At 55.5% G+C, this 20,005-nt stretch overlaps 2 protein-coding genes across 2 annotated transcripts; both read left to right on the top strand.

Moving 5' to 3' along the window:
* The first annotated feature begins 1,272 nt into the window (after positions 1-1,272).
* On the top strand, positions 1,273-12,406 carry LOC126014313 (sodium/potassium-transporting ATPase subunit alpha-2-like). The gene is made up of 21 exons (XM_049777622.1): positions 1,273-1,413; positions 1,495-1,554; positions 3,432-3,635; positions 4,543-4,656; positions 6,006-6,140; positions 6,615-6,732; positions 6,992-7,260; positions 7,870-8,068; positions 8,435-8,544; positions 8,636-8,770; positions 8,896-9,085; positions 9,209-9,381; positions 9,504-9,640; positions 9,857-10,007; positions 10,089-10,257; positions 10,414-10,568; positions 10,650-10,773; positions 10,974-11,119; positions 11,597-11,727; positions 11,840-11,941; positions 12,174-12,406. Exons 1-21 carry the CDS (start codon positions 1,273-1,275, stop codon positions 12,313-12,315), a joined length of 3,105 nt encoding a protein of 1,034 aa, XP_049633579.1. The 3' UTR covers positions 12,316-12,406.
* A 2,077-nt stretch (positions 12,407-14,483) lies between these two features.
* CASQ1 (calsequestrin 1) lies at positions 14,484-19,272 on the top strand. The gene is made up of 11 exons (XM_049777454.1): positions 14,484-14,953; positions 15,860-15,944; positions 16,165-16,265; positions 16,586-16,697; positions 16,816-16,889; positions 17,089-17,219; positions 17,613-17,658; positions 17,797-17,851; positions 17,936-18,036; positions 18,415-18,489; positions 19,056-19,272. Exons 1-11 carry the CDS (start codon positions 14,651-14,653, stop codon positions 19,221-19,223), a joined length of 1,251 nt encoding a protein of 416 aa, XP_049633411.1. The 5' UTR covers positions 14,484-14,650; the 3' UTR covers positions 19,224-19,272.
* Positions 19,273-20,005: the final 733 nt, after the last annotated feature.

Raw genomic sequence — 20,005 nt, 5'->3', positions numbered from 1 at the left:
AGCAGTAGGGCATTTGCCTTTCATGCGGCTGATCCAGGACGGAAGTCGGTTCGATCCCCGACGTCCCATATGGTCCCCCAAGCTAGGAGCGATTTCTGAGCACATATCCAGGAGTAAACTTTGAGCGTCACCGGGTGTGGCCCAAAAACAAAAAAATTAAATATATGTATATTTATATATATGTGAATGTACTTAGTGACTCTGAGACCAGACTGTCCACAGTGAAGAGCTCAGTGCTGGGAGGAGAGACATGGGGACCAGAGTTGGGTTTGGCACTCTCTACAAGCCTGAGTCCTAGCGGCAGGAGGCTGAGCCGCATCGCTGGGACAAACTGGCACTGGGAGAAACAATTACTGGAGAAATAAGGCACTTGGAGAAAGAAGCCCTGGGAAAAACGGGCACTGGGAGAGGCAGGCACACTCTCTGAGGCCCACCACAATGCAAAGGGCTGGAGAGCAAGTTCTGGAATGAGTGTGGGTAGGCAGGCTGGCGGGCAGGCACGCAGTGAGCCAGAGCAGCTGGGGCCGTGGGCTGCACTGTGGGAGAGTCGAGCTGCGCTCAGCAGACTCCATAGGCTGAGGGGCAGCATCTGAACAAACATCCTTACACCATCCTCGTCCTCCCAAATCCCCAGTAGCAGAAGGACCTGCGTGGCCACCCACGGAAGAGAGAACCACACATCACCACGCAGACACACTCCACCCTCCCTAGCACAGCTGTTTGTAGAGAAGGATGAGGGGACTAGAAGTGGCGAGGGGGGAAGAAGATGTCTTAGGGTGCCACCACCCCACTTTGCGGCTAGAAGCCCTTCACAGATGGGTGCAGCAGTGGGGGGAGGCAGGGAGTCATCAGGAGGGTACATGCTAGGCACAACAGACAGCCTTTCAGAGGGGATTGGGGGACCAGACCCCCAGGGTAGCTGAGTCTGAGCTGTTAGAACCTGCATAAAGGGTGCCCCATACCCCCCACCCAGTCTTGGTACTGGGAATTCTCGAGAACCTTTATGATGTCAAGACATGGGGGTGGAGCCCCAGAGTCCCTGCTCAGTCACCTCTCTACTGTAGCAGGGACACCTCTGCCTCCTGTCCCAACTCTGCCATCCCATTCTCTCCTAGGGGCCCATCTTCCCTTTCAGATCTCTCACGGGGTGGGGGTGGTGGGACTGACATTCTCTGTCCTGTCCTCTGTGCATCTGGGAGGGCACTGGGCACAGACCCCAGGGAGACTCCAGAAGAGGGAACATAGAGTTCCAAGGCCTCCCCAATACCCAACATGGAGACCAAAGAGAGGACAATTCCTGTGGCCAATTCCTCCCACAGCCCCACACTCAGTGCCCAGCCCTCGGACAAGAAAATCAGGCAGATGACATACAAGCAGCAGAACCTGGAGTCGCTGAAAAAGGAGGCAGCCATGGTGAGGGGCCAGGATACCACCACTACCACCCCCCTGCAGCTATGCTGCTCCGGGTCCCTGCTCACCCTTGTTTCCCTGCAGGAAGACCACAAGCTCAGCCCGGAAGAACTGAGCAGCAAGTTCTTCACAGACCTGAAAGAGGTGTGTGGATGACGGTCCCATAATGATGGCCATGTCCTCCCACCACACTGATGCCCCCTGAGAGCAAGGCTTCCCCAAAACTCTGCTCAGCTCTCACAGGGCTCAACTGGTCCCCACAAAAGGGCTTCTGGTTGTGTGGGCCCACCCAGGATGCAGGAGAGGAAATGGAAATGGGAGCCTTCAGAGTAGCCCTTAGAACCACACGGGGCGGGGGGGGGGGGGGGGAAATGAACGAAGCAATAGCACATTGGTACGGCATTTGCCTTGTAATAGTTCAATCTGGGACAGACCCCAGTTCGACTCCTGGCATGCCATATGGTCCCTCAAGCCTGCCAGGAGTGACCTCTGAGCACAGCCGGGTGTGGCCCAAAAACCAAAATAATAATAATAATAACAAAAATAAAACATTGCTTAAAAAGGGGGGCCAGATTGATAGCACAGCGGTAGCGTGCTTGCCTTGCACATGGCTGACCCAGGGTTCAATAACCAGCGTCCCATATGGTTCCCCAAGCCAGGAGTGATTTCTGAGCACATAGCCAGGAGTAACCCCTGAGCATCATCGGGCGTAACCCTCCCTCCAAAAAAAGAGGGCCAGAGTGACAGCGCAGCAGTAGGGTGTTTGCCTTGCATTCGACTAACCTGGGACGGACTTGAGTTCAATCCCCAGCATTCCATATGGTCCCCAAGCCTTCCAGCAGTGATTTCTGAGTGCAGAGCCAGGAATAACCCCTGAGTACCACCAGATGTGGCTCAAAAACAAACAAACAAAAAAATACCACACGGGAAGGAGGGATATGATGCTTCAATGAGACCCAGAAAATGGTCTTAACCCCAAAGACTGCAGGAAACGCTCTCTGAGCATCCCTTTCCCCCAACACACCACACTGAAAGACACATAGACACACAAACACATAAACACATAGCCACAAACTCACATAGATACACACAGACATACACACAGATATGGAGACAGATGGGCAGATAATACACAGAGACATACACAGACACACAACATGCACACACTGTGGGTTCTGCTTGTGTTTGCTCTGTCCTGGCAGAGGACAGGCCCACCCAGGTCCGGATGCAAGATGGACAAGGAGATACACTTGTGTCATCCTGGCCAGGCTGATAAAGAGTCACGCACGATCTCTAGGAGATTGGTTAAGGTTTGATTCCCACTGAGTTCCTTACAGGAAAGGCAGTTCCCAAACACATGGACAACTCAAGCAGCAGACAGAGGCTGCTACATCTGGTCTTGGATAAGGTTTTTTTTTGTTTGTTTGTTTGTTTTGTTTTGTTTGTTTGTTTGAGGGTTGTTTTTTTTTTTTTAGTTTTTGGGTCACACCCGGAGGTGCTCAGGGGTTACTCCTGGCTGTCTGCTCAGAAATAGCTGCTGGCAGGCACGGGGGACCATATGGGACACTGGGATTCGAACCAACCACCTTTGGTCCTGGATCGGCTGCTTGCAAGGCAAACGCCGCTGTGCTATCTCTCCGGGCCCGTTTGTTTTGTTTTTTGGGTCACACCCAGTAGCACTCAGGGATTACTCCTGGCTCTTTGCTCAGAAATTCTCCTGGCAGGCTCTGAGGACCATATGGGATGCCGGAATTTGAACCACCGTCCTTCTGCATGCAAGGCAAACATCTTACCTCCATGCTATCTCTACGGCCTCGGATAAGGGTTTTTGTGGGGGATTCCAGGGCCCTGACTTTGGTAGTCCAGGTGAATTGACTTGATGTGGCTCTGTCCCCAGCATGGCCTACTGAGGGACCCTGGCCACCACAGGACCTGAGGCCACTTGCACAAAAGGCAGGGAAGAAAAGACACTGGAGTGTGTCCTAGGGATGTGGACTGTCCCCACGGCATGTCCCCCACAGGGCCTTACCCACACCAAAGCCATGGAGATCCTGGAGCGCGATGGCCCCAATATGCTGACGCCACCCCCACAAGATTCCGAGTGGGTCAAATTCTGCAGACAGCTGTTTGGGGGCTTCTCCATCCTGCTGTGGATTGGGGCCATCCTCTGCATTATGGCCTACAGCATTCAAGTCCGAGTGGACCGGGATGCCACAAAGGACAATGTAAGCAGAGCCCATCCAAAAAGCCACAGTGGTCTATGAGCTGGCAGCTTGCCTCCTCAGAGAAGGCAAGCCAGAGTTGAGTTCCCCAGACCTACTCCACTTGCCACCTTTTTGTGCCTGAGCAAAGAAACCCCTGGCAGATGCCCTCCGAGTCCAGAAGTGAATAATTTGAAGAAGCTTTTGACTTGTCATGTTTTTCATGGATCCCCACTTTCAGAATGGAGAACCCCCTCATTTAACAAAGCTATATCAGGGGCCAGAGAGATAGCATGGAGGTAAGGTGTTTGCCTTTCATGCAGAAAGTCGGTGGTTCGAATCCCGGCACCCCATATGGTCCCCCGAACCTGGCAGGAGTGATTTCTGAGCGTAGAGCCAGAAGTAACCCCTGAGCGCTGCTGGGAGTGACCCAAAAACCAAACCAAAACCAAACCCCCCCAAAAAAAACTATATCAAAGGGTCCAGAGAGAAGGTAGGGCATTTGCCTTGCATGCAACTGACCCAGGTTTGGTCTCCAGCATTCCAAACTGTGTACCCCGAGCCTGCCAGGAGTGATTCCTGGACCATAGAGCCAGGAGTGACCCCTGAGTGCCTCTGGGTGTAGCCCAAAAACCAAAAAAGGAAAAAACAAAGCTATAAACAGTGGAGAGGGGGTGATAGTGCAGTGCTCAAGGGACTCACTTGCACCCTGCTATGCTGGGTTTGCTTCTCCAGCATGGCACAAGGTCTCCTGAGCACCATCAGGAGGTTATTTTTGAGCACAGAGCCAAAGTAAGTCCCAAGCACCACCAGGTGTGGTCCCCCAAAATTTTTAAATGAAAAGAGAGCCAGTGTGGTTCCCTGGGGTACACGCCTCCCTAATCCTATATTTCTCCCCTCAACCCAACTTTTCTCCTCATACTCCCCACAGCTGTACCTGGGCATCGTCCTAGCCTCAGTGGTCTTCATCACCGGCTGCTTCTCCTACTATCAGGAAGCTAAGAGCTCGAAGATCATGGAGTCGTTCAAGAATATGGTGCCACATGTATGAGCCTGGTGGCCAGTATCTGATGTGACCCATGAGCTTTCACAGTTGCCTGGGATTTGCTAGTTTGTGGTCAGGGTTTCCTGGGAGGAATGGGGGTTGGTGGCAGCTGAATGTGCTCCTGGAAACTCCAGAAAGGAACTTTTTTTTTTTTTTTTTTTTTTTTGGTTTTTCGGGCCACACCTGTTTGATGCTCAGTGGTTACTCCTGGCTAAGTGCTCAGAAATTGCCCCTGGCTTGGGGGGACCATATGGGACGCCAGGGGATCAAACCGTGGTCCTTCCTCGGCTAGTGCTTGCAAGGCAGACACCTTACCTCGCTGCCCCCAGAAAAGGACTTCTGCTCTGTCAGGGAGGGGGCTGGAGGCTGGTGAGAAGTCGGAGTGCAATGTTAGAATAGTCCAAGATAAAGGTGGCAACGCATGCAGGCCAGGTAGAAGACAGATGAGCATCCTGTTCTTCAGATGTGTCTAGAGATGCAGGGAGGGTGGCAGAGAGTGATTGTGACAGAGTTTTCCCACAGCCCTGCCCAAGACAGGGTGGTGGCTGTGGAGAGATAGAGGTAGAGGGTGCCATGGGGCAGCAAAACTAGCGAGCAAAACTGGGAGGAGGGTGGGAACAGGGCTCCTCTTGCTGTCTTCCTGCCTGTGGTTTGTTTTCTTTTTCTTTGTGAGGGTTCTTTACTATTTTTAAACTTGAGCTAGACTGGGGTTGAGGGCCATGCTAACAGTGAGTGGAGCTTATTCTGGGCTCTATGCTCAGGACTGACTCCTGATTTGTGCACAGATCTCGCTCCTGGTTTTATGCTCAGGCCTCACTCCTAATTGTGCTCAGGTCTTACTGAGCACTCAAGACTGCACTCAGGGATCACATCTGTTCAGGACTCACTCCTGACTCTGTGCTCAGGGCTCACTATTGGCTCTGCTCAGTGGACCCTGCTCAGTGCTGGGGATCACTGGTGCTGGAAGCCTTGTGCCCTTCTGTGGACAATCCATATCCCATCAGCCTGCTTCTCGGAGGAAGCTCACACTCTTGTCAGCTGGGCTGGTGCTGGCTGATGTCAGGGTCTGTGGGGTTGTTTGGGGGACAGTGAGCCCCCTACCAGGACTTGACCTGCTTTCTCCTTGGTGGGACATTGGGTGCCCACAGCCCCAAGGCCCAGCCTCTTCGGGGCTTTGTCATTGCCTCAGCCTTCAAGGCCCCACAATCTCACTCCTCTAGGCATCACCCCAATCCCAAGGCCATGGGGGACCTGGAAGTTGTGTTTTCCTGCCCCATGGACCAAAAGTGGCAGAAGCACTGGGGAGGGGGCATGGAGGTCTCAGTTGTGATCTTGCCCATTGCTCATAGCAAGCTCTGGTGATCCGGGAAGGTGAGAAGCTGCAGATCAGCGTGGAGAAAGTGGTAGTGGGAGACCTAGTGGAGATAAAGGCTGGGGACCGAATCCCTGCCGACATCCGGATCATCTCTGCACAGAGCTGCAAGGTAGGCATGGACGAAAGTGTGGAGTGAAGGTGGGTGTAGGTGTGGGTTGTAGGGGTAAGGCATGAAGGCAGAGTGCAGGAGTTAAGTACAAGGGTGAGGCATGGGACACAGTAGGGGCATATAGAAGGTCTGCTTATTCTGAGGGTTCACTTCGGAAAAGAGCTAGGCACATTTGGGGGGGATTGCAGAATGATAGCACAGTGCAGTGGGTGTCTGCCTTGCATGCAGCTGACTCAGGTTTAATCCCTGTATCCTATAGGGTCCCTTAAGCCTTCCAGGAATGATTCCTGAGTGGAGAGCTGGGAGTAACCCCTGAGTGCAGCTGGATGTACTCAAAAACCTAAAAGAAAAAGAGGAGAAAGATGGGGAGGGATGCCTTAACCAATCATGAGCTGCCTCTCTGCTGCACAAAAGCCCAGGGTCCCTTTTTAAAGAGGTTTTGGCATTTAGCTGAGCCTGCCCTTCCTCCCCCAGGTGGACAACTCGTCCCTCACAGGTGAGTCGGAGCCCCAAACCCGAACACCTGAGTTCACACATGAGAACCCTCTGGAGACCCGCAATTTATGCTTCTTCTCTACCAACTGTGTGGAAGGTGTGTGGACTGAGGGGCATTCAGGGAAGAGGGTTCACTGCAGAGAAATCTGGGGACAAGGTGACTCAGGAAGAAAGAGAGGGCAGCCCCCAAAGGCCCCATCTGGGGACCTCAACAGTCAGAGCAGAAAAGGAGGCCTCAGCCTGAGCTCACTAAGCTGGGCAACCCCAGCCTGTGAAACAGCTCCAGCTGACAAACTGAGTTCTGAGCAGCCAGTCATCAGGCCCTCAAGCCCAGGACCTTTGTGCCACCATTGCAGGTTCTGCAATTGGCGTTGTGGTCGCCACCGGAGACAACACCATCATGGGCCGCATCGCAATTCTGGCATCAGGGCTGAAGATGGGCAAGACGCCCATCGCTGTAGAAATTGAGCACTTTATCCACCTCATCACAGGCGTGGCCGTCTTCCTAGGCATCTCCTTCTTCATCCTTTCTCTCATCCTTGGCTATCACTGGCTGGAGGCAGTCATCTTTCTCATTGGCATCATCGTGGCCAACGTGCCTGAGGGGTTGCTGGCCACAGTCACTGTAAGTGGGGGTGGCTGCAGAAACTCAGCCTGGGAGAGGGAAGCCCAGCATCCCTAGGGTGAGAGTTTTTCAGGGTCTTCAGCATGGACTAGCACAGGCTTTTTCTCCCCGTTGAGTTTTTTTTTTTTTTTTCAATTAATGTTTTTGTGTTTGGGGGAAAAATGCCAAGAAATGATATTGCTGGATCATATGAGAGTTATATTTAAATTTTATTTTGAGAAATCTCCATATTACTTTTTTTTTTGGGGGGGGATCACACGGCAGTGCTCAGGGGTTACTCCTGGCTCCACGCTCAGAAATCGCTCCTGGCAGGCATGGGGGACCATATGGGATGCCAGGATTTGAACCAATGACCTTCTGCATGAAAGGCAAATGCCTTACCTCCCTCCATTCTATCTCTCCGGCCCCTTTTCCTCTGGAGTTTTTGATGTGGACAAAACAGATGGCCTCAGCGCTTGTCCTAGGCTAGCCAAATCATAGAATGATCCAGGAGCCCTCTGAGCTCTGTCCTTGGCCACACAATCTTTCACCACCTCCTCATCTTTGGGGAACTTAGAACCCCAAAGGTCATGAAACAGTTCCTATCCTCTTGCCCTCGTTTCACCCCAGGTGTGTCTGACGCTGACCGCCAAGCGCATGGCCCGCAAGAACTGCCTAGTGAAGAACCTGGAGGCGGTGGAGACACTGGGCTCCACATCCACCATCTGCTCCGACAAGACGGGAACCCTCACCCAGAACCGCATGACTGTGGCCCACTTGTGGTTCGACATGACTGTGTACACGGCTGATACTAATGAGAACCAGATTGGTAAGGGGTGGTCAGAAGTGCAGGAGGGAGGTGCCTAGAACACAGGGGTGGGGCCAGAGGTACAGGAAGGAGGAGCCAAGGGCCCAGGGTAGGAGCCAGGGGCCTAGGGTAGGGACCAGGGCCACAGGAGGGCGGGGCCAAGGGCATGGGCAGGCCAAACATACAGGAAGGAGGAGCCAAAGGCATGGGGGCCAAGTGCAGGGGAGGAGTGAAGGGCACTGCCTAGCAGGAATGGACCTCATGCTTAGGCCCTCAAAAAGTCTGGCAAGCTCCATGTAGAGGTGTAGAGGTTGGTTTATGGCTCTGTGGGGTGCAGTGCTAAGCTGGACAGGCTCCCTCTTCATCCAACTTCCTCTGCCTTCCTAGAGAACACTTTTTACGAGAAGTCTGAGACCTGGAAAATCCTTTCCCGAGTTGCTGGGCTGTGCAATCGGGCCAACTTCAAGCCCAACCAGGAGAAAATCCCCATCTCACAGGTTCCACCTTTGCCCCACACTCCCTCACTGGTCCCTGCTCCCCTGCTGCCCCGAGTCCTGCCCCAGACTCAGCATGTACCCCCTTTGCTAGCGGGACACGGCGGGCGATGCCTCTGAGTCAGCACTACTTAAGTTCATCGAGCAGACCTGCGGCTCTGTGCAGAATATGAGGCAGCAGAACCCCAAAGTGGCTGAGATCCCTTTCAACTCCACCAACAAGTACCAGGTGCCTGGACTGGGGAATGAGAGGCAGGGTGGCCATGGGCAGGTAGGGCTGATGGCTGGCTTACAAGCAGGACTCAGTGGACTGCTGGCTCCAGCCTCCACCCAACCTTGATGCTTTCTTCTCAGATCTCAATCCACATTCCCGAGAACCAACCCACATCCTTCATCCTGCTGATGAAGGGGGCCCCGGAGAGAATCCTGGAAAGATGTTCCAATTACCTGCTCCATGGGAAGGAGTACCCCATGGACAGCACAATGCAGGATGCCTTCCAAAAGGCATACCAGGACCTGGGCGGCTTGGGAGAACGTGTGCTGGGTGAGGTGTGGGGCCAGGGCGGGGGCTGATGCTGTGACAGGTGGGAAAGTGTGTGTGGGAGCAAAGCCATACCACCACACCCCAGTCCGGTCTTGGGGAACAGAGTTTGCTCCACTGTCTTAGGATTCTGCTTCCTCAACTTGCCCAACTCCTTCAGAGTGGGTTTTGAATTCAACACAGAGGAAATCAACTTCCCCACAAAGGATCTGTGCTTCGTGGGCCTCATGTCCATGATCGACCCTCCCCGGGCAGCCGTGCCCGACGCCGTGGGCAAATGCCGAAGTGCAGGCATCAAAGTAGGGTTCTCTGCATGCCCGCTGAACTATTCCTCACACACCTGGGCACAGCACAGAAGGCAGGATCGCCCCCTTCTGCTAATGTAGTCACCAGACTGTTTCCCTGCTATCTACCCACCCAGGTGATCATGGTGACTGGTGACCACCCCATCACAGCCAAAGCCATCGCCAAGGGTGTGGGCATCATCTCTAAGGGCAATGAGACAGTGGAGGACATTGCGGCCAGGCTCAACATCCCTGTGAGCCAGGTTAACCCCAGGTGAGGTCCAGCAGCCCTGCCCAGTCTATTCCTAGCATGTGGCCTTACAGTGGGTGGGGTCCGAGTAGTCAGAGGCAGGACCTGAGCTGGAAGAGGTGGGACCTGAACTGGAGGAGGCAGAGCCCCAGAAGGCAGGGGCGGGGCCTATGCAGATAGGAGGTGGGGCCCCAAAAGGCAGGAGGTGGGGCCCGGTGCTGAATAGCACCTGCTTATCAGTGAGGCCAAGGCGTGTGTGATCCACGGCTCTGACCTGAAAGACATGGACTCCACGCAGCTGGACGAGATTCTGCACAACCACCCAGAGATCGTCTTTGCCCGCACGTCCCCACAGCAGAAGCTCATCATCGTGGAGGGCTGCCAGCGGCAGGTGGGCACAGGGGGCTCACCCCAGGAGGGAGGGGAGGGTGCAGAGAGCCACTCTGATCCCCATCCCCTGACTCTTTTGCAGGGGGCCATCGTGGCAGTGACGGGCGACGGTGTGAACGATTCCCCCGCACTGAAAAAGGCTGACATTGGCATCGCCATGGGCATCGCAGGATCAGATGTGTCCAAGCAGGCGGCCGATATGATCTTGCTAGATGACAACTTTGCATCCATCGTCACAGGCGTGGAGGAGGGTGAGGAGATAGATGTAGGGGGCTGTTCCTGGGAGTGGGTGAAACTGAGGTGTAGCTTAGGGGTTTGGGCTATGGTGGGATGGAAGTATCTCTGCAGAAGCTGGCATTCGGAGTCCTCAGCACTATTCACAGCAGGAATACCTGCCCTCCCCACAGGCCGCCTCATCTTCGACAACCTGAAGAAGTCTATTGCATATACGCTGACCAGCAACATCCCTGAGATTACTCCCTTCCTATTCTTCATCATCCTCAGCATTCCACTGCCACTTGGTACCATCACCATCCTCTGCATAGACCTGGGCACAGACATGGTGAGACTGGGTTGGGGGCCACTAGGTGGGATGTTTGTAGAGGAGAGACAGGCACCATGCCAGATTCTGCCTCTCTTCCAGCTCCCAGCCATCTCCCTGGCCTATGAGTCTGCTGAGAGTGACATCATGAAGCGGGCACCCCGAAATGCTCTCACAGACAAGCTGGTGAACCAGAGACTAATTTCCATGGCTTATGGGCAGATCGGTGAGTGCCAGTGGGGATTCACAGCCAGGATAGGGCTGGGGGTCTCAGTTTCGTGGCAGGGAATGGGAATCTCATTCCAGGGATATAGATGCCTTAGAACTCTCCCCTTGTTCAATGGACCCTAGTCAAAGCCACCTGGCTCCTCCCCATCTTGCTCTGAGCGAGGGGCCGTGGGGATCTTGATGACATGGGACTCCCAGGGATGATCCAGGCCATGGCAGGATTCTTCACCTATTCCGTGATCCTGGCTGAGAACGGCTTTAAGCCCTTGGACCTGCTGGGCCTCCGTCTCACCTGGGATAACCGATACGTCAGTGACCTGGAAGACAGCTACGGGCAGCAGTGGGTGCGTGGCAGGGAGTGGGCAGTGGAGGGGGCTGTGGGTACTACTATATCTCCTCCTTCCTCTTGTCCCCGCTGTTCCCCATCTGCTCTGTCCTCTCCAGGTATCTGCATCTCCTCTGCTCTGAGCCTCTAAGGCTCTCAGGTCTGAATCTCTAGTCTGAATCTCTGCTCTGGTCTGAGTCTGCTCTCTACTCTCTGAGTCCCTGAGTCTCTGTTGTTCTCGGGCAGACCCTGCCCGCCCTGAATGCCTATGGTGTTCATTTCAGCCTCCCTGCAAACTTGGTCACTGAACCTGGTTGTGCATAGAGAGGACAGATGAACCTCTGCACTTGGTGCTCCACTCTCCTTCCTGCCCCATGGTGCTGCCCTCCTTCTCCTTTTCTCCCTTCTCCTCCTCCTCCTTCCCCAAATGCACAGGAATGAAGAGCAGGAGAACAAGGGGAGAAATGAGCCACTGTGACCTGCTCTGTGCCCGCAGACCTATGAACAGAGGAAGGTGGTGGAGTTCACCTGCCACACAGCCTTCTTCGTCAGCATTGTGGTGGTGCAGTGGGCTGACCTCATCATCTGCAAGACGCGCCGCAACTCTGTGTTCCAGCAGGGCATGAAGTAAGTCCAGCTATCCCCATGCCCAGTGCCTGTTCCCCTGCCTGCTCCTGTCCCCATTTGCCCATACCTGAGTCCTGCTGGGCCACGGCCTCATAGGCCCCTTTCGCTGTAGAAACAAGATCTTGATCGTGGCCCTCCTGGAGGAGACGGCCCTGGCCTGCTTCCTGTCCTACACACCCGGGATGGACAAAGCCCTTCGCATGTACCCTCTCAAGTGAGTCAACTGTGCAGGGCAGGTGCAGAATGGAGGAGAGTCATGGGGTACAAGCCTGGGCATTGAGGAGCTTAAAGGCTGGCCTCTGCCCTTTAGGGCCCAGCAGGGTGAAGGTGGCTGTGACCACCCAAGCATGAGGCCTGGGACGACAGCACTGCCCAGCAGTGGTGCCCACGGCCTTCTCCTGTCTGTGCAGCATTGGCCTTCCCCTCACTACTTCCTCTGCCCCCAGGGCCCTGTGGTGGCTTTGCTCTGTCCCCTACAGCGTCATCATCTTCAGCTATGATGAAATGAGGAAGTTCATCATCAGGAATTTTCCTGGCTGTGAGGCACCCTGCCTACCCCACAGTCCCCCATGTCCAGACCTGTCCTGAGACTCATTGGCTTCTGTCATGTCCACATCCCCAAGGGTCACATGGGCTGATCTTCCCCACCAGCATGCTCCCATCTATAGGCTGGCTAGAGAGGGGGAGACCCCACCCACTGATTTACCATCCTCTCCCTTATCCCTTCCCTCCCCCATACATCACACCCACTTTACCCCTCCCCACACTCCCCTCCACCATACTCTCCCCACTTTACTCCTTCCCTACAACTCACCTTCATAACCCTCCCCACTTTACCCACCTGCTCTACACCCTTCCCCTGCAACCCTTATACCCCTCCCCGTACACCGCTTCCCACACATCCCTTCTTCCAGTGCCTCTCCCCATCCCCTTCCCCAGGCTGAGCCTCTGTTCCTCCAGACTGGGTAAAGAGGGAGACCCATCTACTGTCTCATGCCCCTCCCCCCTTCACTCTATCCACACCCATTACCCTGAGCTCCTGTGCCTCTCCCTACCCCTATTTCTCAAGCTGAGCCTTGTAGCCCCCAGACTGGGTGGAGAGGGAGATCCTTCACTGCTCATGCCCCTTCATCATACCTCTACCCCTGTACCCCTCCCCCAACCCTTCCCCCTGTTTTCCCATGAGCCCCTTCTCCAGTCTGAGTCCCTGTCCCCAGGCTGGCTGGAGAAGGAGACATACTACTGAACACAGGTTGGCACAGCATCCAGGGAGCAGCAGCGACCTGAGTGGACTGGTCAGGAGACGCTGCCATGGGTGGCCTCAGAACCCCATCCTCTGGGAAGCCACAGAGTAAACATAGCAGAACTCCAGAGCACTGTGTGTTTTGTCTGGGGGCCTGGGCATGACCCCATTTTTCCCAGCCCACATAAGGGGTTGTCCCTGGGATCAGCATCAGAGTGTCCATGAGCAGCGAAGGGCACACAGAGCAGTGAGCACATCAGTGGAAGAGAGCGGGGTACCCCTAGTACAGAAACTCTGGGGTTCTTGGGGATAAGTTCCCAGAGCTGGGAAGCCCTGGGGGCCCAGGGCTGGCCCTAGAAGGAGGAACCAGTGTCAGTGGGGGCTGAGGCAGCTGCTCCCCAGAGGTCCCTTGGGGACAGACTGGTGGCAGGCTGGGGTCCTTCCCGTTGCTGACAAGGCTGAACTAGACCTCGAGGTTGAGCTGAGGGAGAGGGAGCAAGTGTGGGACTCTAGAAACAAGGAGCTCAGCCAGGTCATCCGATCTGGGGCCCCAGGGGCTGAGAGGGATGGGCCTGGGGGAGGGGAACCAGCAGGCCTGTGGAGCAGGCAGTGGGCAGTGAGCAGCATAGGGAGAGGTGGGCCATGCGCAGGGGTGTAGGGGAGGGGTGGGCCATGGACAGGGGTGTAGGGAAGGAGGAAGCCATGTGCTGGGGTGTAAGGGAAGAGGGGGCCTTGGGCTGGGGTGTAGGGGAGAAGTGGGCCGTGTACAAAGATGTAGGGGAGGAGTGGGCCATGAACTGAGGGCTGATGGGCACTGTGGAAGCCTCCAGTATCATCATCTGCCTACCTGGGGGCAAACAGGCACCTAAAACTCAACCCTCCCAATCCCATTCCCCCAGACCTCGTGCCTTGGTTTACCTGTGGAGTCCAGGGAGGCCCGTTCTCCCAGAGCTAAGCTCAGACTCCATGGAGCACATGTCATGTGGCTCCTCCCACCAACCCTGGGATCCAGGAGGACTGACCGAAGCCCTCTGCACCTCTGCATTTGTGCAGGCCGCCACCTAGAGCCCATGAGCACGTGTCTTCAGAGGCCACTCCCAGCTGGCCCACTGCCTGATGCCCTGCAGTCTGAAAGTAGTCAAGGAGGCTAGGACTCAGGACCTGGCCCGGGCCCAGTGGAAGGCAGCCATGGATTTATGGAGGGGTGTGTGTAGTTGGGAGGGGGGCTCCGCCCTGCGGTCTTGGTCCTACTCAGGCCCCTCAGAGCTTCAATGTTGGGCAGCTCTGTGGCCTCTGACCCAGCCACAGGCCTGGCTGGCTCCCTCAACCTCCCCCACACACCCAGATTCACTTACCTCTAGCTCATCTGCTCTTATTTTTAGTGTCGGCCTTTTCCTTTCTTAATATGGCGATGAGGACCTGAGATAGGGGTGAAGCGAATGGGGGAGGGCTGTGAGAGGGAAGAGGCCAGGCCTGGCTGGGTGTCCTGGCCCCTGAGGCTCCAGCTCTGTCTCCCCCCCCCCCCAGCCTGGGGACATATTTAGCCAGGCCAGATGGAGCCAGGGGCGCTGGAGAGGGCAGCTCAGGTTCCTCCCACTCTGTTCACCCTCATCCCCCTGGCTGTAGGCACTTCTGCTTCTGAAGACCTGCTGTGCCCTGTCCCCACGGCTTTGGAGACTGATGCTCCCCGACTCAGGGCTCCCTCTGGGTCTCCCCACACACAGCACCACAGGAATGGGAAACCGACTGAGGTTCTCGCTGCTGCTCTTTCTACTTCTGGGGGCCCCCAAGACAGAAGTGCAGGGCGAGGAGGGGCTGGACTTCCCGGCCTATGATGGGGTGGACCGCGTGGTCAATGTCAACAGCAAGAACTACAAGAGTGTGTTTAAGAAGTATGAGGTGCTGGCGCTGCTGTACCACGAGCCCCCTGAGGGCGACAAGGCTTCCCAAAGACAATTCGAGATGGAGGAGCTGATCTTGGAGGTGAGGCACCTGGCTCAGCCCTCATCCCATCCTGACTCCCAGAGGCAGGATGTGCCTCCTTTCCACACCTCAGGGAATTGGGAACCAGGTCACAGAGATTAGAAGGGGCTGATGAGGAAATGGAAAGTTACGGGCAGAAGGACACAGCAAGTGCCCTTCCCCCACAGACATTTAGATACTGCCCCATTGCTGTACCCCAAAGTTCAGGGGTGAAGGAATCTACTTTTCAGTAAAAACTTCTTTTCCATGCAGTTGTCAGGGGGCAGGTGTTGAAGGGCAGCCCTAACCCTGTTTACTTATTATTTGGCTTGGGGATCACACCCAGAGATGCACAGGGCTTACCCCTGGCTCTGCACTCAGGAGTTTCTCTTGGCAAGGTTTAGGGAACCATATAGGGTGTCAAGGATTGAATTTGGGTCAACCTCATGCAAAGTAAGTGCCCTCCCCGCTGTTCTATTGCTCCAGTCCTCACCCCCTATTCCTGCCTCTCCAGCACCATTCCCCGGCGTTCTGGCATGTGGGGGGGGGTTCTGTTGTGTGTGGGCCCCTGGAGTGCCAGCAAGGCCCACCCTCTGACCAATGAGCCAAATGATTATATTCTGCATGCTCAGCACCCCTGGCAGTCTGCCTGGCTCCCAGCTGAGAATTGGGGGGTGTGGGGCAATGGGTAAGGAGCATAGGGACTGAATCCTTCTGGGTTTCAGACCAAGACAGGTTATCTGCCAGCCCAGTTCTTTCCATTCTTTGCTCACTGACCCCCCATGGCCAATGCTGGGTTGTGAGTGGACACAGAAGGAGCTGAACTGTGCCCACAGATGTCTGGTCTGGGTGCCCCAGAAAGTATAACCAAGAATGGGGAGGTTGTAAGGGGCTGGCCCTGGTCTCTGACCCTGGCCCCTCTCTCAGCTGGCTGCTCAGGTGCTCGAGGACAAGGGCGTGGGCTTCGGGCTGGTGGACTCTGAGAAGGATGCAGCCGTAGCCAAGAAGTTAGGTAAGGTCGAAGCCTGGAAAATGGGGGAATCTTGGAGGCCAATGGTGCATGTGGAGAGAAGGAAGCAAGGAGCAGAGTTAGTATGGAGAGGCTGGAATGGGTTGGGCAGTGCTGGAGGCCAGATTGGGATCTCTAGCAGGAGACCCAGTGGCCCCAGGAGGGACCTTCCAGAATCTGCCAGCACCCCCATCCCTCTAGCCCCCCTAACTCTCTGTCCCAGGCTTCACTGAGGAGGACAGTATCTACATCTTCAAGGGGGACGAGGTGATCGAGTATGATGGCGAGCTCGCTGCTGACACCCTGGTGGAATTTCTCCTTGATGTGAGCGTGACACCCTGGGCAGTGGACACCGAGCACAGCCATTCAGACAGGATACACAAATACAGGCACACACATGGACACCTAGCTATCTGGGGGCACAGACTCACAAAATACATGTAGTCAGGTAAGCCTAGACTCACAGCTACATAGAGACATGCAGGGACACGCATAGACAGGGAGGAACCTGCGGAGCACGAGACATATAGAGGGGGCTGCTACCTCTGAGAGAGAAAAACCAGAAAGGGACAACCCATCAGACCCTGCTCTGCAACAAAGTCCCTTCCTCCTGCCCCAGCTCCCTCCTCACCCTGTAACCCCAGGTCATGGAGGATCCAGTGGAGCTGATCGAGGGCGAGCGAGAGCTACAAGCTTTTGATAACATCGAGGACGAGATCAAGTTAATTGGCTACTTCAAGAGCAAGGACTCAGAGCGTGGGTGACCCACCCAAGGAAGAGATCTCGTACCCCTAGTGTCTCCCGTGGAGGGCTGGGGGCTGGGTCTCATCTTGGTAGAACCTGAAGAGTGATGGGATCAACCTTGTGTCCCCAGATTACAAAGCCTATGAAGATGCAGCTGAGGAGTTTCACCCCTACATCCCATTCTTTGCCACCTTCGACAGCAAGGTGGGGCTCCCCTCCCAAGATCCAAGGGGGACTGAACCCCACTCATTTGCTGATACTCTAATGCCCTCTCCAAAGCCCACAGCCATGCACACCTCAGGCCCCCACAGCCAACCACATCTGCCTGACCCAGTTCCTGCCAATATCCCACCCCTTTGTCCTTTTACGGTTACTCCCAACACACCCCCTGCCCCTACTCAAGGTGGCCAAGAAGCTGACCTTGAAGATGAATGAGATTGACTTCTATGAAGCCTTCATGCAGCAACCAGTGACCATTCCGGATAAGCCCAACAGTGAGGAGGAAATCGTCAGTTTCGTGGAGGAGCACAGGAGGTATGAGAGTGGAAAATGGGAAGCCTGGGGAGCACAGGGTATGTAGAGGGGGCTGCCGTCTCTGAGGAGAAACCAGGAGGGGTCAACCCAACTGACCACTATGCTCTGCAAGGTGCTGCTTTTTTTTTTTTTTTTTGGTTTTTGGGCCACACCCGTTTGATGCTCAGGGGTTACTCCTGGCTATGCACTCAGAAATTGCCCCTGGCTTGGGGGGACCATATGGGACGCTGGGGGATTGAACCTCGGTCCGTCCTATGCTAGCGCTTGCAAGACAGACACCTTACCTTTTGCGCCACCTTCCCGGCCCCGGTGCTGCTTTCTTGACCCGCAGGGCCTGAGCACATATATACATGTGCTTTGGCATCCTGGTTAATGCCCACCCTGTTCCTCTAGGTCCACCCTGAGGAAGTTGAAGCCTGAGAGTATGTATGAGACATGGGTGAGTACCTATGGTGGGGGCCAGGGACAATAGACTCAGGATTTCCTGGTCACTTGGGCAGCTGCACTACCCAGAATGAGCACTGCAGAGTAGGCTGGGGATGTCCCTCCCTGGTGGCTAACCTTCCTGTGACTACAGGAGGATGACATGGATGGAATCCACATTGTGGCCTTTGCTGAGGAGGCTGACCCAGGTGAGGAAGATGGGGTAGGGCAAGTCAGGGAGAATGAGGAGAGGAGTCCACTGGGGTGGGTCCCACATGTTCCATGTCCCCCAGATGGCTACGAGTTCCTGGAGACGCTCAAGGTAGTGGCACAGGACAATACGGACAACCCTGACCTCAGCATCATCTGGATCGACCCTGATGACTTCCCCCTAGTGAGTGGGGTGAAGAGGACACAAAGAGGGTGGCCAGGGGAGCACAGACATAAAGTACATGTTCCCTGAAACTGAAGTCAAAACACCAAGAAAGCAGGAGGGGAAGTGGTCACTGCAGAGAGGATATGTGAGGAGAGGGGCTCCAATCTCAGGCCCCCTCAGCCCAGCTAGAATGAGGGGCTCCTCCCCAACTCCTGGTTCTTCTAGTTGACCCTGTACCCAGCAGAGTTTGGGGACACACTGAGAGATCCTGGGGCCCAGCTTGAGCATGGGGACCCCTGCCTGGTTTGGGGCCTTTGGTTCTTGTTCCCACACCCTTCCTCAAGCTTGTCTCAGCCCCACTCTCCAGCCCACCCACTAAGTGTGTCTCCTTTGCAGCTGGTTCCCTACTGGGAGAAGACTTTTGATATCGATCTCTCAGCCCCGCAGATAGGTGTCGTCAATGTCACAGACGTGAGTGTCTCATGTTCCTCATCAGCCCAGCTCCCTTCCAAGCTCAATGGGGGAGCTGACTCTGCCTTGCCCCGCCCTGACTGCCCACACCCCAGCCCACCTCCTAAATACCCCTTCCACATTTTCCATGCCCCACCACTCGCTGTCCCATGCCCCACCCCCTCCACTCACATGTCCCTATCCATCCCCGCCCATCACATACCATACCCCTCTGCCCCTCCATAGTACCATCCTGAAAGTAACTAACATGCAGCCGTGCCACATCCTTCATACGCACACCTGCCCCCAGGATACACCCCCATTCAGTCCCTGCCCCACCCCACCCAGCCCCAACCACAACAGAACATGCTCCAACCAGCCCCAGGACAAACCCACCCAGTACCAGGACATGCCCCTATCTAGCCCTACGCAGGGCATAACCTCAGCCTCAGGACATGACCACCAGCATCACCCAGCGCCAAGATAAATCCCCATCCAGCCATCCCTCAGGACATGCCCGCCACCCACCAGCACCACCCTGTTCAGGACACACCCGCCCAGCCTTGACCCCATCCTGCATGCTGCAGGCCGATAGCATCTGGATGGAGATGGATGATGAGGAGGACCTGCCTTCAGCAGACGAGCTGGAAGACTGGCTGGAAGATGTGCTGGAGGGCGAGATCAATACAGAGGATGATGACAATGACGATGATGATGACGACGATGATGACGACGATGATGATGATGACGACTAGCCTGTGGAACCACCTCCCAGCTCTGCCATTGTTGGGATGGAAACCCCAGGACACGGGCTCACTCTCCTCCTTGGAGCCCGGCGAAATCCCAGCCGGATGTGGATAGGGGCAGGCACTGTCCCCCTACACACACACCGACCCAACTCTGTCCTAACCATCCCCCTGTCCCCGGTTTCTCACTGCCAAGACCCCCTCTTTCTGGTGCTTTTCCTCCTGGGGTAGCAGCTCCTGGCTTCAGCCACAGTCAAGCCCCACCTCTGTCTGTCCTTCTGAGCTGGCTGACAGTACTTGTGCTTGGGGCCAGCGACTCAATGTACGTGGGTCTGAAGGGCCTCAATAAATTATCTGGGGCAGTGTAAGCGGGAAGTCAGGGCGCTGTCTCCCCCCCCCAATGCCCACCCACCCCGCACTGTGCCACCTCACTTGGGGGGGGGTCTGTCTGAGGCCCCCAGAGCAGGTCTCTGTGCACCTCACAGTCCGTGGTGTACCTTCGTGAGTCAGAGGTGGGTGCACTAGGAGACAGTGTGGGCCTGGCGCCCAACTGGGGTCCCTCAGCGCACGTGCACAGGAGAGGATATGTGTGTGCATGGCCGAGCTTGACAGATTGCGCATAGATCACGCTCTTGGGCACACACACAGACTTCCCCTCTCCACTAGGGTCCTCCTGCCAGGTTCCACTAGCTTTTCACCCTACGTTCTCCATTCAGTTCAGCAATCGGGACTCTGGGAGTTGCCCAGATTTCACAAGTATGGGGTGGGGGAGGAGATTTGGGGGTGAGGCC

Source organism: Suncus etruscus, chromosome 7 (assembly GCF_024139225.1).
Source record: "Suncus etruscus isolate mSunEtr1 chromosome 7, mSunEtr1.pri.cur, whole genome shotgun sequence".
NCBI lineage: Eukaryota > Metazoa > Chordata > Mammalia > Eulipotyphla > Soricidae > Suncus > Suncus etruscus.
This window is presented reverse-complemented; position numbering and strand designations above follow the sequence as displayed.